Source organism: Lygodium microphyllum, chromosome 22, assembly GCF_053477565.2.
Source record: "Lygodium microphyllum isolate KBCC chromosome 22, Lygodium_microphyllum_v1.1.10, whole genome shotgun sequence".
Classification (NCBI taxonomy): Eukaryota; Viridiplantae; Streptophyta; class Polypodiopsida; order Schizaeales; family Lygodiaceae; genus Lygodium; species Lygodium microphyllum.
In genome coordinates, this window is record NC_141156.1 from 124,596,353 (window position 1) to 124,612,561 (window position 16,209).

Consider the following 16,209-nt stretch of genomic DNA (forward strand, 5'->3'; position numbering starts at 1 on the left):
TGGATAGAAGCAAAGCAATACACTCCGTGATTGGAGCCAACTCGACTTGCGGGTATGATTCTTAGAACTACTAAGGTCTAGCCTTTGTGATGTCAAGAGTGTACCTTTTAAAGAGGCTGACGTGGAGTTATCCACTTGGTCACTGTATTCTTCTGTGTTGTACCGATCCCTTCGACAAGAAGGGGGAGAGAGAGAGACAGAGGGGCAAAACATGTTCTTGGCTGATAATCAGCAAACGCGACGATAACTAATTCGGATCATTGAGATTAATAAAATATTTATTAATAGTGGGCGGGTTAAAATTCTATTTCGTTGCGAGGACTCGCCGTCAAATCTGACTGACGGGCGGCGGGAATTTGACGGGGCCGGTTGACCCGACAAACCCTAAAAACAGGGTCGAAGGTTGGGGGGCGGGGAGCGATCGCCACCGTCGGGGGGCAGGACGGACGGCCGAGATGTGCCCGATAGAAAGAGACAGAGAGGGAGATGAATGAGAGAGTATTCACTCCGAGCATTTTTTCCTTCTCCCTTTCTCTGAGATCAAAATTATTTTCCTCTGCATCGGCCTCACGCTCTCTCTCTCTCTCTCTCTCTCTCTCTCTCTCTGTGTTCCTGTCTGATTTTCTACCGCAGCTCCCAAACCTCAATTTTGATGGCGTTCTTGCCCATTCCTAACTACTAACTACTATACGAAGCTTGCGGGCGGTCCCCATTTTCCCCGGCCTCCTTTTTTGCCCCCCCACCCTTTCCCCTGTTCCTCTGCTCGGAAAAAATTTTCCCCCTTTTCGGGCTTTGCATTTCCATGTACAGTCACAGCAGAACCTCTCCGGTTCCGCCTTCATTCTTCTTCTTCTTCTTCTTCTTCTTGGCGCTCCGATCTGCTGCTTCAGAAGAACTCCACTCCTCTAGCAAGGTTGGTTGCTCTCACACAGCTGTTTTTTACAGTTAATTTCAAATTGAATTTTTTGAATTTTGTGTTTCTTGCACAAAAACGGAGGAATTTGAGAGATGTTTCTTGTCACCCAGTTCTTGTTTTGAGACACCTGATTTCGTGCTAAAGTCACTCATTTTTCTTCCTCCAGTTGTTTTCCTTTCATGTGAGAACTCTTATGTAAACATGCCTTTTTTCCCACTGTTGAAGCTCATTGGCCACGCTTTGCTTGGTAATTTGCATCAGTTTGATGAAACTGTCTCTTGAATACCCTCTGTGTCTGTCTCAGTGGGCAGTGCAGCTGAAGGCAGCGCGATGACTAGTCTATCACCGGGGAATGAAGCCTGCATCCAAGGTTTAACGCAAGTACAGCAAAAATGGGTAAGCATGTACTCTTCCCTTGCATAACTTTCTCCTAAGTACTGTACTAATATGGCCACGAGTAAGTGAAATTTTTTGGCCCAATCGAGGCATTGAGCTCGCAGGCTTGTAAATAATGGTCTCCAACCTCACAGATACTTGATGGCAGTGACATTTTTGTAGATTCGGCTGCGGAGTGAGTTAAGGGTTTGCTTGTCCACATCAGAGGAGAAGCATGGCAACAGAGAACCCAATGCGTATAATGGCTGCAAGTGGTATGAGGACAAGACTCAGCATGGGTGATAATACAAGTTTTCCAGGTGGGACTGGGCTAAGTTCTTCTTCCTCACACGAAGGTGCAGCACAGGAAATAGGGATGCTTCTCAGAAGCCATCAGAAACTTGACAACACGCTCAACAGAAGAGAGTCACTTCCCTATCGAAGTGGAAGTGCACCTCCTAGTGTTCAAGGATCTCGCGCTCTGATAGACGGTCTCTCAGTTCCCAGTGCTGAAAGCGGGAACTCCCTCATCAACGCAGGTGCTGGTGATGTGGTGGATGCTGTAAATTCAGAGCAGCAATTGCGGTCTGATCCAGCGTATCTAGCATACTATTATTCACACATAAATTTAAACCCACGGTTGCCTCCCCCTATTATCTCTCGTGAAAACTATGTTCTTGCACAACGTCTTGCAGCTGGTGGTTTCACTGACAAGAAGAAAGTAAGGGCTCTCGATGACAATAATAGCAGATCTTTGTTCTCACAACCTGTGCTTCCTACTCATAATGAAGAGGCTGAGCTATACGAAGATGAAAAAATGCCAACATCCAACTTACTTAGGCATGCAATAGATAATTGGGAAGAAAAGGGAGTTGATGGTGTTTTGGGGATGACAAGTCATGGTTTAGGGGCTCGACCAAAAAGCTTAGTCGACCTGATTCAGGTAACTCTACATATGGCATTTTTTTGAACTGTGATTTCCAGCCAGAAATTGCATGCAACAAATGTAAGAGGCCTGACATCGTGTTTTCTATGTTTGCAAGTCAAGTGTTAGATTTTTATATTAGCTGTTGATGGTTTTTTGTGCCTTGTGTGAAATACCTTTTGTGGCCATGATGGACTCTTTTGAGTTGTTTGGTTAGAATTTGAACTGTGACTATACCTGGGTTTGCATTCTTTAAATTTCATTCACTTAGTTGGGGGTGTATTCTGGTTAGATCAGGTGCTATATCAGCAGTGTGTTTTATTAGTAAACTGTAGTGATGTATATTAGATGTATGGAAGTATAGATTGTTTGCCAAGTCCCTTTCATTTATCAGCTTTATAACGTTAAAGTTCATGAATCTTTGTGTCAACATTTTGACCACAGAGAACGAATTATCTTGCATATGGGTATGCATTTCATTGTGAACTATTCACATCTTCTTTCAGTCCCTTTTACTGTCTGTGGTTGTGGTTTGAAAACTTCCCACTTCCGGCCACATTACTACAATGAATAGTCCTGGAACTGCTCGTTGCCTAATACTTCTGCCATTGGCTCTGTGAAAACATCAACAGTATCTCCATCAACATGCTGAGAACATTGGATGCAAGGATAGTTGTAACCTTCAGGATAGTTGTAACCTTCAGCATTCTTGTCATGTTTTAAACTGGTCATGATGTCAATCTGTAAATGTGTGCAGGGATACTAACTAAATCTTTTACGGAGAGTAACTAAATCTTTAAGTATCAAGGATTTGAGAAGTTAATGTTACCAATCCAGTTTTATGTACCTTTACAACTCGAAGTCTTTTTTAGGAGAAAAACTAACTCTTCAATTATCCAGGATTAATTTAAAAAACATGGACATTTACATTTCTTGAAAATGACTGGATTTTGTTGGATCTCCACTGGATTTTGTTGGAAAGTCACTAAATTTTGTTTGACAGTCTATGACTGATCTCAGTGCAGATAATATTTACAGTATATTTATTACTTTTCTACTGCAGGTCTTTACAGGTCCTTTACTCGCTGTATCCAGAAGCCATTTTTTGGATTTTGATGGATTGAGTTAATTAGACAAGCTATTGAATCACATAACCTCTGGTTTGAAGCAGAGTTTGTTTGGAATTAAGTGTGTGTGTGTTTGTGATTTGAGAGTATTCATTTAGGGCTTTCTTAATATTGTGGTCAAATTATTCTTTTGATGTGCTGTTGATGATCTGGCATGCAGGAAGATTTCCCAAGAACTCCATCTCCAGTATACAATCACTCACGATCTTCAAGCCGTTTGGCTAATGAAGAGCCAGTTGATGGAGCTTCTGCATTAGATGCTCATGTTTCACAGCTGAGAGAGGTTGGCATGTCTGCTGCAACTGTAGCAGAACTAAGTGCAGCTTTGTTGAGTTCACGGTCAGCTACATCTAATGTTGTTTTGGGTTCCCGCTCAGTAACACCAACCCCTGGATTAAGCTCACTTGCACCAGCATCTAATCCTGGAGGGGTCCACTTAAGTTCTACAGTATCGTCATCTTTGTCTTCTGGGCCTGCCAGAATTCCTACACCAAAGCCTCCAAGTACTGATGACGGATTTGAAGATCTATCAGGTTTAACAAATGCAGCAATTGTAGGTGCACAATCTCTCGATGCGTCACTGGTTGGTGCCTCCAGTTCATCTGGAGCTACTGATCTGGCAACTACATTGCAAGCCTTAAACTTATCAAGCAGACAGACGGCAGCATCGACTGAGCAGCCACCCCAGTTGCACCTACCAGTTGAGTCTCAGCAGTTGCAACAAGAGATGCCTGATCAACATCAGTCATTAAGGTTGCAGCGGCATAATCAGCGATCTCAAACTTCTCAAATTCAGGCTCAGATTTCTCAATCTCATGTCTTCTCACAAGCGCTTCACCAGCAGCAGCAGTTCTCTGTTGCTGAGCAGGGCTTCAGGGGACAGGGAAAGTATGGGCTTTTGAATTTGGCATCTCAATCCCAGAACACTGCAATGCAGCCTGGGTCTGCAAACAACATGTACGCAGCAGCAGCAGCAGCTGCTGCCATGTCCTACATGGCTGCTGGTAATCCATATTATCAGAACCTCCAAGGTGGTAATTTGTATGGGTCTCCTTATAATTTAGCAGGTTACCCTGTTAATCCGGCTCTTATTCCTGGAATGATGACAAGTTACCCTCCATATGATACACCTGCAGCAGCAGCAGCAGCTGCAGCTGCTGCTGTAGCAGCAGGGATGGGTGCGCGGACGCCTGGATCAGGATCATTGTCAGGAGGAGGTTTAGACATGCAGCAACTGTACAAGTATGCAAGTCAAACGGGGACTTCACGGCTGCCAGATCCTTTATATCTCCATTATTTACAGCAGCAGTCTGTAGATGATGCTCGTGCTGCTGTCAATGCAAATGAGTCCTCATCTCTCCGGGGATATGCAAGTGGGACTAGTATTGATACTATGGAACTGCAGAAAAGTCAGTTGAGCTCTGTACTTGGTTATCCGAATGAACAGAAATCCCAGTTTTCCAGAAGTGGCTCTCTTGGTATTCCGATAGGTAGCAAGAGTGGATCTGTTAGTCCAGTTTACTATGGCAGTCCTCCTGGTGTTGGATTTGTCATGCCATTTCCAAACTCTCCGATTTCCAGTCCCGTGCTTCCTGGCTCGCCTGTGGTTCCCGGGGCCCTCTCATTGAGGCAGGCAGATAGAAGCTACCGTTACTCTTCAGGGAATAGTAGAGCCTCAGCTGTTGGCGCTTTTGTTGGGTGGCAGGGTCAGAGGGCAAGTGAAACGGAAGAGCTTAAAGGATCATCTTTACTAGAGGAGTTGAAGAACAATAAGTCTAGGAGGTTTGAACTTGCCGACATCACCGGTCATGTTGCAGAATTCAGGTAAAATGCCAAAACTCTCATGCTGTTCATGGTTTTGCTCTTGCTTTATATCTTCTAGTACAACCTAACTGTGTTTCTACTTGAGCAATTGCTCACAGTGCTGATCAGCATGGTAGCCGATTTATTCAGCAAAAACTGGAGTCAGCATCTGCAGAGGAGAAGGCAATAGTCTTTCGAGAAGTCTTGCCCCAGGCACTTTCCCTCATGACTGATGTTTTTGGAAATTATGTCATTCAAAAGGTAATTGTTGTCCTCAATTTCAATGGCAAGATTTTTCACATAGCCATTTAAGACTATTTACTTCTAGTATGTGATGTTGGTGAGAGAATCTACTAGTTTCCAAATTTCCATGTTTATTTTGAGGGCTATTCTTAGTCATTCATTTGAAGCTCTTAACTTCTGGTACGTGTAAAATGTTGGTGAGAGATTATTCTGTTTCCAAGCTTTCATGTGCACCTTGAAGGGTATGCATAGGTGCTAGATGTGCAGTTTCAACTTCACTGAGATGTTATTATAGTAGTAGTGAAATGTTTCCTTCCCTCGTGAAAGAAGAGCCAAATATCTTACATAAGCTCCCTTACAACAATGCATTCTTCTTTAGTTGTCTACTATGTTTCCTACTTTTTTCCCTGCGATTATTCTTATTTTTCAATTCCATGGGTATCTTCCTTTTCCCCACCGCAAATGTCACCTTAACAAGTCTCTAGTTGTGACTTGCCTTAAAATTGTCCCTTGTTATTGGATTAATTTTTGTCTCCCTATTCACCTGCCTGACACCCATTCTTAGGCTCCAACATTGTTTATATTTTGATGTGATCAATGGTGGGTTCATCCACACTTTCACATGGGCAGGTGTTGTGGACTGAAGGAATACCATACATTAGGTATGGAGGCTCAGCTATCATTAGAGTGGGCTTTGCCCAACTGTTTACAATTATAATATTGATGATTGCATTATCCAGCAATAGGACTCTGGGAATTATTTATCAACTTGTGGCCAAAGTATTTTTAATCACCTTCACTACACATGGCCATTGAGTTCATTTAGCATGAAGCACTTCAGCTTGATTCCGATATGTTTTTTGGTATTTTTAGCTCTCTTGTAAATTGCCATTCTTTTGATGATTGTTGAATGAAGTTTAAAGATCCACGTACAGTAGTAGAGGACTTATAAGGCCTTCAAATTGCTGCCTTTCTGTCTGTTGAGAGTCTCTTTGGTTTTTAAAACATCCTATTTTCAGCTGCATTGGATAATTTTGTTTATGGAATCAAAATTTTGCTTATTGCTTTGAAATGTTGGAAAAATAATGCGATAGTGGAGGGCTTATAAGGCCTTCAAGAATTTTCAACATTGCTGGCTTTCTGTCAGTTGAGGTGTCTTTGGTTTTTGGAACATTCTCTTTCATGCTGTGACAACGATTGGACAGTAAATTGAGGATATTTCTAGGAGTATCAACAGGTGTGTCTGAGAGAATGGATGTTCAAGATAGACAGCTCAACCCAATTTTCAATTCCTTTTGCAAGTTGAGTATCAATTTGGGGGAAATGGCTAGAAACTGACATTTATTATGTATTGGTCATCACTTTTAAGAAAATGCAGACTGCCTGTCAATTGTACTTGTTAAGTAAAGAAAAAATTAAGCAACCAAGTTGGATCAGAGGTGGAGGATATACTGTTTAAAGATTACATCACAGATGCTAAGCCCATTGCAATTTTGTACCTCTAAGAAATAATGTAACGTTCTATTTTTTGGCTCCCTAAACTTAATTTTTATGAATAGGTTGAATGCTTTTTCATATTGTGTGAATGCAAGCTAGATTTTGTTAAGACAGGGGACACTGATGCTAATAGAAATTTATAATGTGATATTGGCTTGGTTTTGATTAGAAACCTGGGGCTATACAAGTTATTGCACAGCCTCTAATTTAAGATAGTTTCATGTTTCATATCTATAAGGAAACTAATTTTGTTAAGCATATGCATCTTGCGATTGAATGCTGTAAGAAGACACATCTTGTTTAGTTAGTTTGATTGATGATATGTATTTTGTAATTACAATGTTTGCATATGTTTGCTTGCTACAAGACCAGGGAAGTACCTAAAGAATAATGGTGATTTTCATGTAGAGGAAAAATTTCTTGCCTATATTGTAGTATAAAGTAGGGATATAGTCTGTATATTTAATTAGCAGGGAAAGTTGTTTATGAGAATATTAAGCTTACACAATAGCCTCACTGGACTCTTCCAATATAATGGAACCCTTGCATATCTGGTCATGGAGTCAGGCTTTTGTTGTTTAAACAAATATCATTACCTAGGGTTTTCTGGTAAACCTGAACCTGGATTGTTAAATTTGGTAATGACATGGTTTATCAAAGAGCTGTCCATTGAACCCTAACTGAAGTCAGAAATATCTGAAATGATGTGAAAACAGTTCTTCTCAATGGAAATATACTCCAATCCAACCTAATAGTTTAGAGAATAGATTGCCCTAGCCAATGTGGTGGAAGGCTTACAAGCATCTTAACCTGAGGTAGAAAACCATACTCAAAACTTTAAGAGACAGTAGATAGTTGGATTGAAGTCTAAATCCTAAGTATTGGTGGAAGTCTAAGTCTATAAACCGTTAGTGTCGGTGGAAGTCATAGCCTAGAAAGGTGGAAGACAAAAGTAAGAGGATGTATGTAAGGATTACACCTTTTGGCACACACTCTTATGTGTTGCTGGAAAATTTGTATCGAGTCTTGATTTAGATGTCTAAGCACTCATGCTTAATCATCAATTAAATTGCATGCCGTTGTTTGCAGATTTAGCTGACACTTGTTTTGATAGATAGTACACGTTTATTTATTGCCTATAATTTTGTAACTTTATGAATCTTGCCATGCTCTGTTCGAGATGTTTTAAGCTAGACAAATTACAGGATTACTGAAAACATTAGCAACTCAAGTCTTTAAAGACCAAAAACAGCAGACTGAGACCATTATTGGACTACTTTGACAAATTGTGCTAGGTCACAATGGACATAGAATTGGGTAGACCTTAATACAAACAGTTGAAGAGACAAAAATTGAAGTTGATTTAGTTGTATCATTTCTTGTCTTCAGCCATGGTCTTGGCTCTTTTGGTGGGAGCACTCCCTTAAAGTGAGAGATGTTGAAAAACAATGTGATTGCAAGAGTGATTGATTTTTCACTTCAAGTTGAGCAGAGAGAGGCTTGAGACATTTTCTTTCTCTTCTTTCTTGTAGTGCATTTGCGAGAACGAAACAGAAAATAGATCATTAAGAATTTGATAACTAGCAAAATCTAGAAGAGAACATGAGAGAATTTAGTGCTTGAATATTCCACTTGATCCTCTGGCCTCTTTTTGTCATTATTGCACACCATCTACCATGTCTCAGCATAAGTTGTATGCTACCTAGGGTGGAAAAGCATTGATCTACCTTGTTAGCTTTCACCTTTCCATCTTTAGGCACCTCAGTTCATAATCTGTTTTATTTCTTTGAGTGCACTTGTTGAGAATGAAACAGAAATAAATCAATAAGGGAATCAAGTCAACGAGAGGTGATTGTTGATCTATGTCCCTACTGTATTGAGCAGCTCTCCATGCCTACAAATCAAACAAAAAAGTTAAGAAACTTTGGGTATTAATACTCCTCTTGATCAGCTTGCCTCTTGTAATCATTCATTTAGAATTTAGAATGATATATTATGCCCCATTTTCCATGCCTTAGTGTAATCTAGCCCATTATCTTGCATCATCAGGCACCTCAACTCATTTCCTTTCCCATTGCTGGTTTTTAGAGTAGTAGACTTTGTAAATTCACTCTAGGGCCCTCCTTGGCCTATCCTTCTTAGCTTCTCTCCTCCACTCGGGGGTTGTGAAAAGACATTCAGGACACGGTTGAGTCTTAGAACTAGCATAGCATCACTTTGTAAGGGGCCAGTGTGAGACTATGCATCAGGGGAGATTTGGACTCAAGTTTGGGTCTTTTAGTTTTAGAGAGAGAAAGCCTCTCAACCAGTAGGGGGGGAGAGCTACTGTTATGATAAAATGGGGTTCTCCAATTGTGAAGTCTTTTATCTCCTTTTTATAGATTTTTGAAAAAAAAGTATTTTTAGGTATTTTTGGAGAAAATTCATGAAGGCACAAGAAACAAGAGGTATTTGTACAAATAAAGACACTAGATGGAGATATTTCTTGTCAGCCCTATAGTCTCCCGGTCCTTCAAGTGATTATATGGATGTGAAGCTTCTGTGGATTTGTACAACTTTGCATAAATGTGAGTACTGAGTAAGTGTTTCTTACTGTCAAGTTGATTGTCAATGTGCTCAGCCCTCTTAGGTTTTTGGATGGATGGGAGAGAAATGCATGTCATTTGGGGTGTTGCAGCAAAGGGGGCTGTCCATCTTCAACCTTCAATCAGCCTTGTACTCTTTTGTGTGTCCATGGTTGTAAACACACTAATTATTTGGGTAGTTTTTCAAGAAGCATCTCATATCTTTATGTTTTTTTTGGGCCATTCTCGGGTCATTGATGGGTCAAATTTCCATCAAAGCTTTGTGTCAAGAGATGCAGCCATAAGCACAGAGATTGATGGTTTCTGCATTCTGCTAAAGCTTATGGAATATGGATGCATAGGGCAGAGCATTATTATCTTGGGCATATAATATTTGCGCACTTTTGTACCACTTGTATGCCACCCAATGGTTGTACTGTATGCCTTTGGAAAGGGTGTGCATATATATAAAGGGATGGGGCACTGGATGCATTTTAAAGAAATAATAAGGTTTGCATGGGAGACTGGTAACAAAGTGTTCGACAGACACTATTATTGAATGAACTCAGATCATAGAGAATGAATGGATGATGAGTAGACACAATGATGATACAATGAACTGAAGCCTATGTGTCTCCAGGAATGGGGCTGAGGAGAGCCAAGAAGTTGGTAATGCTGGAGTGGCTCAAGATGGCTGCATTGCATAGTTGCCCAAAAACACATTTCCTGTAGGTAGGAGAATTTCAATTATTATTCATCTCGAAAGAAAGCCATTTTATGTTTTTCCCATTTTGAAACCCTTGGCAACTATGCTGCACTGTCCAGGCTAATGAAGACTGCATCACCTGTGGAAGGAGTGTGCACTGTGGGGAGTAAAACAGTCCTGGTCAGCAGGGTGTTAAATAACGACTCCAAGCAGCAAAACCAAGTTCTGCTGGCTGAAATGTAAACTCCATGATCAGTCAATGAAGATGATGATTGCACCAGTGGGCTATCCTTTTGGCAGTAAAACTGCAGGCAGCTGGAGCAAAACACAGTCAGCAACAGATGATATTAGTAGGGGCTGCAGCTGAGGTGATGGCGATCAGCTGGATGGCTGTAGAAAGAGCTGGGTGGCAGCAAGTCAAACGAGCGGTGATGGCAGCAGGGTTGGTGCCAGCTAGGTGGCAGCTACAAAAGTAGGATAGACTTCTTCCAATTGGTGATGACTGCCAAAATTGCTGGTGATCGCAGTCTCTAGGAAATGGGCATGGTCCTACCATCCAAAAATAAACCTCTTTAACATGAACAAAGCTTTTTGGGTCTGTTTTAGGAGTAAAAATAGGCACTAATGCATGACAAGTTAATATTAATGCATGCCCTAATTTTGGGGGCTCGATACACACTTCTTTGTAAGATTGCTTTGCTTGTGTGGGAGAGTGGAGTCTTGTGCCCATTCCACGTACCATCTTTCCATGTGTTGGTGTATCCAATTGATCTTTGCTAGTGGATTCCTTACCCTTTTTGATTGAATCTCGTGTTTCACTATGTTCATTGATTATTGTTTTGTGTCGTTCTTCCATTGGGACATATTCTAACTTGTCATGGTCGTGAGAGTGTCTTACGTCCCACCTTGTCATGGCCGTGGCTGTGTCTAGGCTCATGATTTGGTATGTGCGACTGTGTTGCAACATGGCTGCATTCTTGTTCGCCTTGATTGTCATGCATGCATGGCAATTTGCATTGACTGCATACATTTGATTGTTGCGAATTCTTTGGTCTTGCATGGATGTTGGTGTGTCAATATTGCAGTAGACACCTGTGACAATACTTGTTTGTGTTGATCTGCGGGTTATCTTCATGTTGGCAGGCACTGACCTATTGTTGTTGCTGCTGTTGTTCATGTCGACTCCTCTTTTGATGATATTTCTATTGTGGTTTTATACTTAAAAGATGGTTATCCACACACATGTCCTTTCCTTTAGTTTTATGATGGAGTTTTCCACTACTTCTGATCTTTGAGATTAATGTGTTTTTTTGTGCTTATGTCTCTTTGCACAAGGCAAGCTGTTATGATTGAGAGATCCATTGTTTTAATGTACCTCACGAAGCTTTGATTGAGTGCTTTTGTGCTTTCTATTGCTTTTGGGAGAGGATGTTGAATTGCTATGGCCTTTGGAGGAGTTTTTACTTCCATCACCATTGGCTGGCGATGATTATGCACGTGAAGATCAAGAGAGGGAATGGTGTGACTAGGTGTCACTACAAAAGACAACCACAATATGGATGATCTCTTGTTGCTACAAGTGGTGGCAATGCTGGGTTCTGTGCATTGCTGAAGATGGTGATCACATAGTGGTCTCTATCTTTGTTCACTTGGGGTCTATTGATTGCTTGAGTGATACACTCTTTAGCATGGTAATGTTGAATTCACCCTCCACCTTTATCCCACTAGAGAGAGGTACATGAGAGGGCGAGAGAGGGTATGCTATTGCTATCATACTTTGGTGTGGTGGATTATGTGGATTTGTTTGCTAGTGTTCACATTTACACACACTCTTGTTGCTATGGCCTTCTATGCCAGCCTTCTATGCCAAAGGAGGTCATGGTGTCTTGAGGCATATTGTTTATACTTCAGCAAAAATAGTTGATGTGCTTATTAGCTTTTTCTTCATGGACTTCACAACAAAAAAAAAGGCATGATATAGACGACTGCTGTAATAGACTGCACGACGCGAGAGAGGAGAGAGGAGAGAGAATAGAGGGACACTGCAAAGAGAGAACTCAAAGATATGCTCGGGAAATGTAATCCATAAACCAAACATAACACAGTCATGTACAATAGTGAGACGCTGATTGTGTGGGCATTGGCATTGGCTCCCTCTCTCCAACAAAACCTGTTGTAGAAGTATACAGGAAGAGACGGGAGGGAGCACCTGGCCTATAAACAGGCTGACCAACATGAACTGGTTGGCCAGCAATAAAGGCCAATAAAATAAAGTCACCACATAAAAAAATGCCAGTCGGCCATAAAATCAGGCGCAAATAATTGGGTAACCACATCATTGGAAAAGGTTTAAAGGTAAATGCCCTGCCCATAGACACATGCACAGACTCACACATGAACTGACACACCTGCTAACAATATTCTGCAAGATAACAAGAGGACTCTGAGCTTTTGGCTGGGAGTTAAAGCTTTGGTTGGAAGTCAACTGCTCTAAGTGCTGGCAAGGACAATTCCTTTTAGTTCTGGTCAGTTCTCATACTGACTGCTAGAGGGCATTATTCTTTTTGATGTTGATTATGTTTTCGAGGGTATAATAGCCTTGTCGGAATATGAGAGTCGCTTTGTTTATACAGTCCCTTAAAATTGTAGCCCTTCATGTTCCTTATTGTTATGGCATAATTGATGTCAGTTTTTTTCCTTGATACTTTGTACGTGTGTGTCTCACTAGGATTAGTGGTTTATGTTTTGTAACACCAGGAAGAGAATATATGGAACCCTTTGTATCTCTTCAAGCAGGAATTTTAGGAGTATGCCTTAAGCTTATCAAGTTAAACTGTTATAGAATTGTTCCTTGATTGTTTGGAATGATGTATTGTTGAGAGATCTCTCGTAGTCAATTCCGATGTTTTCCAATCTGCTTCTCACAGTGTGTCTTGTGCCTTGCTCGACCATTCCATAGGTGTGGATGCCATAGTTCAGTAATTTATATTTCCTTCACTTCCTTAATTAAGAATGTGTGCATCATAGAATTGTCCAGAGGCCCTTGAGAGGAGGTGTCCTTTTGTCTTTTGGTTTTGTGGTCGAACAGGAGGTGGGGACTTCAATATAAGTTCCACTTCATTGCATTTTCATGATGGATTAAGCAGACTGGTAGCCTTTCCTAGTTATTTGGTCTCTATCTGCACATGCTCTTCTGTAGAGATAAGGTAGTGCTCCTGTTGAAATCACACACACTTTCTACATAACGTGTAACGAAGATTAACTATTGATATTGAAAGCACACCTTTCTAAATGGCAGATGTCTATGCTTGTTTAAGTATTAAGTGCTGAACAAATTGAAAAGCACACCTTTCTAAATGGTGCATGCCTACGTTCCTTTAGTATTTGTTGACTTGTTGATGCTTTTTAATGACAGTTCTTTGAGCATGGGACCCCTGAGCAAAGGCTGGAGCTTGCCAATCAGCTCCTTGGCCATGTTTTAAGTTTAAGCCTTCAGATGTATGGGTGTCGTGTAATACAGAAGGTATACAATTTGGTTCATTGCCCCTCTCAGCTTCCTTCTGTTCCTCTATCTTCTCTCTGGCCTGCCTGGACATGTTGCCAGTCCGTGATCAATCAATGTTGTGCTGCATGAATAATTTTTTTTTCTAATAAACTCACAAGCTGGTTAATTTATTTCAGGCATTAGAAGTAGTAGATGTTGAACAGCAAATACGAATAATTGCTGAACTGGATGGTCATGTGATGCGATGCGTTCGTGACCAGAATGGTAATCATGTGATCCAGAAATGTATCGAATGTGTTCCCCCTGAGCACATACAGTTCATAATTTCGGCATTTTATGGTCAAGTGGTGATTCTGTCAACTCATCCCTATGGTTGTAGAGTGATTCAGGTAAAAAAAAGTGCCTCTTCTTTAATGTTAAACAGCTTGTAGTAATTGCAGATATTGTGCAATGTGCTTTCTGATTTCTTTATTAATGTTTATTCACACTGTTCTGGTCTGGCAGCGTGTTCTGGAGCATTGCACTGATGAACAGAAACAGAATGGTATAATGGAGGATATTTTGCATTCTACATGCTCTTTGGCGCAAGATCAGTATGGCAACTATGTTGTGCAGGTTTGTATCATCAAATTTGAGGCACCTGCCACCAGCACCAGCTTTGGCTGCATCTATGGACTGGTGCATGTATGGGTGGAGCTCTCTTAACTCCTTGATTGATTATGTACATGACAGCATGTTCTGGAGCATGGAAAACCACACGAAAGAAGTGAAATATTGACGAAATTAGCTGGTCAGATAGTTCAAATGAGTCAACATAAATTTGCTTCTAATGTTGTCGAGAAATGTTTGGAATTTGGAGGCCCTGCAGAGCGGCAAATTTTAATCAGTGAAATGCTTGGTCACAATGATGAGAATGAACCACTGCAGGTAAAGCCTTAATAAAAAGTCTGAAGTGTTTGCATGCATAAACTTATTTCTGTCTCCATAAATTATCATCCCAGGTCATTAGTTTGCAGGCCATGTAAAAGAGGCAAGTGCTACTCCTAGACTTTGATTGGGTTCTTGGGTTATGAGTTGCAGGCAATGATGAAAGATCAGTATGCTAATTATGTTGTACAGAAAGTGTTGGAGACGTGTGATGATCAGCAACGTGAACTGTTGCTGTCTCGCATTAGGGTACATCTCCATGCACTGAAGAAATATACATATGGAAAGCATATCGTTGCACGTGTCGAGAAGCTTGTGGCAGCTGGAGGTACTTCTTCTGTCTAGCAGTCTATGTAAGGTAACTTCTTTATTGATATATGAGATATTGCACTGAGCTTTGGGCTGTGATATATGCAGAACGACGCGGGGCTCAAGTTTTATCTCTATAATGGAACAAAAATTTAAAGCTAGGAATAGGCCTGTGTTCCCTCATTCAATCTGTGAATAGTACACATCTCAACAGTGGGACACCATTTACGGACGATTGACTTCCAACAGTATTCTAATCTTATTTTATAAGGGCTAACTTCGACAAGAGAAAATAAAGGGATGCCAGCGAAGAGTGCTTTTGCAGCTTGTACCGGAATGTATCTTTCATAGTAAAGCTGGCAGTAAAAGTAGAGTTTGATTAAAGTTTTATTTTGAAGCCATTGGAATAGTTGTCTTCTGAGTGTGACAGTTAGTGCTCTGTAGGCTTTCAATGGTGCACCCCAGGTGTACAGACAAGGTATATTAGTGATCTGTACAGACTTCACATGGATATTTAGATGTGCCAAGCCTGTTGCAGATATGCTGGCATGTTTGCATCGACTTCACTTTTCTGCTGTGTGCTGTATATATGGCTTGTGATTCCAAAGGCCATAGGCAATTTTTTGGTAAATTGCCAAATGTATCATGTTCTATGATGGTCATCAGTTTGGAATTTGTTTGTCACTGTATGTTAAGACCTTCCAAGTATTGGAACAAATTCACAGTTGGTTTCCTTACAAAATTCACTTATTTGCTTAGCCTTTTTCCTGGCCTTTTTCAAGGTAAGCTAGGTAAAAATGATATTGTTGTTTTTTCTTTCACAAACCTTTCTCATTTGCGGTTTTTGTACTTGTTTCAAAATTTGTCTTTGTTCAGTGGAGGCTGTAAAGCTGAGTTTTGTCGAGGTAGGATAATTTAACACCTACCGATTGGAAAAAGAAGCCTTGGGGTTAAAGTTACCTGTTTGAACTAATGTAGTTCAACCCTCTCCACACACACATGCACAGGCACAGGCACATGCACACTTGAACACATCCATAGACAGTGTGCATTGACAAGCCAATGTATATTGACAAGGCAATGTACAAGGGCCAGTAGTTGACTTTTCTTATCTCTGGGCTACTTCCATTTTGATGAAACATCTTGCATTAAATGAATGCACCTAGCAAAGGAGTTTTGATGCTTTGACATCTTTGGCTGGAAAATAAGCCTTGCTTCTAAATTGTCTAGGCTTGGTTGCTATGTGAAGCTTACATTGTCAAAACTGCTGATAGTTTGCATTGCCTGCTACAACTAACCTTGCATGGTCAGT

At 40.8% G+C, this 16,209-nt stretch overlaps 1 protein-coding gene across 2 annotated transcripts; it reads left to right on the forward strand.

Moving 5' to 3' along the window:
* The first annotated feature begins 446 nt into the window (after positions 1 to 446).
* LOC148017581 (pumilio homolog 1-like) lies at positions 447 to 15,655 on the forward strand. Of its 2 annotated transcripts, none has more exons than XM_087662508.1 (11): positions 447 to 913; positions 1,221 to 1,312; positions 1,461 to 2,234; positions 3,504 to 5,167; positions 5,266 to 5,407; positions 13,572 to 13,679; positions 13,838 to 14,050; positions 14,166 to 14,276; positions 14,394 to 14,588; positions 14,742 to 14,916; positions 15,006 to 15,655. In XM_087662508.1, the coding sequence occupies exons 3-11, from the start codon at positions 1,527 to 1,529 to the stop codon at positions 15,035 to 15,037; spliced, it is 3,348 nt and encodes a 1,115-aa protein (XP_087518634.1). In that variant the 5' UTR covers positions 447 to 913; positions 1,221 to 1,312; positions 1,461 to 1,526; the 3' UTR covers positions 15,038 to 15,655. The 2 variants fall into 2 exon arrangements, with proteins under 2 accessions (XP_087518634.1, XP_087518635.1); XM_087662509.1 differs by having other exon boundaries at positions 1,475 to 2,234.
* The last annotated feature ends 554 nt before the right edge of the window (positions 15,656 to 16,209 follow it).

Coding starts and splice junctions, on each gene's coding strand:
- LOC148017581 (XM_087662508.1), top strand. CDS start 1,527: ATGGCAACAGAGAACCCAATGCGTATAATGGCTGCAAGTGGTATGAGG. Junction 14,051..14,165: donor ATGGTTGTAGAGTGATTCAG/GTAAAAAAAAGT, acceptor CTGGTCTGGCAG/CGTGTTCTGGAGCATTGCAC. Junction 14,589..14,741: donor ATGAGAATGAACCACTGCAG/GTAAAGCCTTAA, acceptor TATGAGTTGCAG/GCAATGATGAAAGATCAGTA.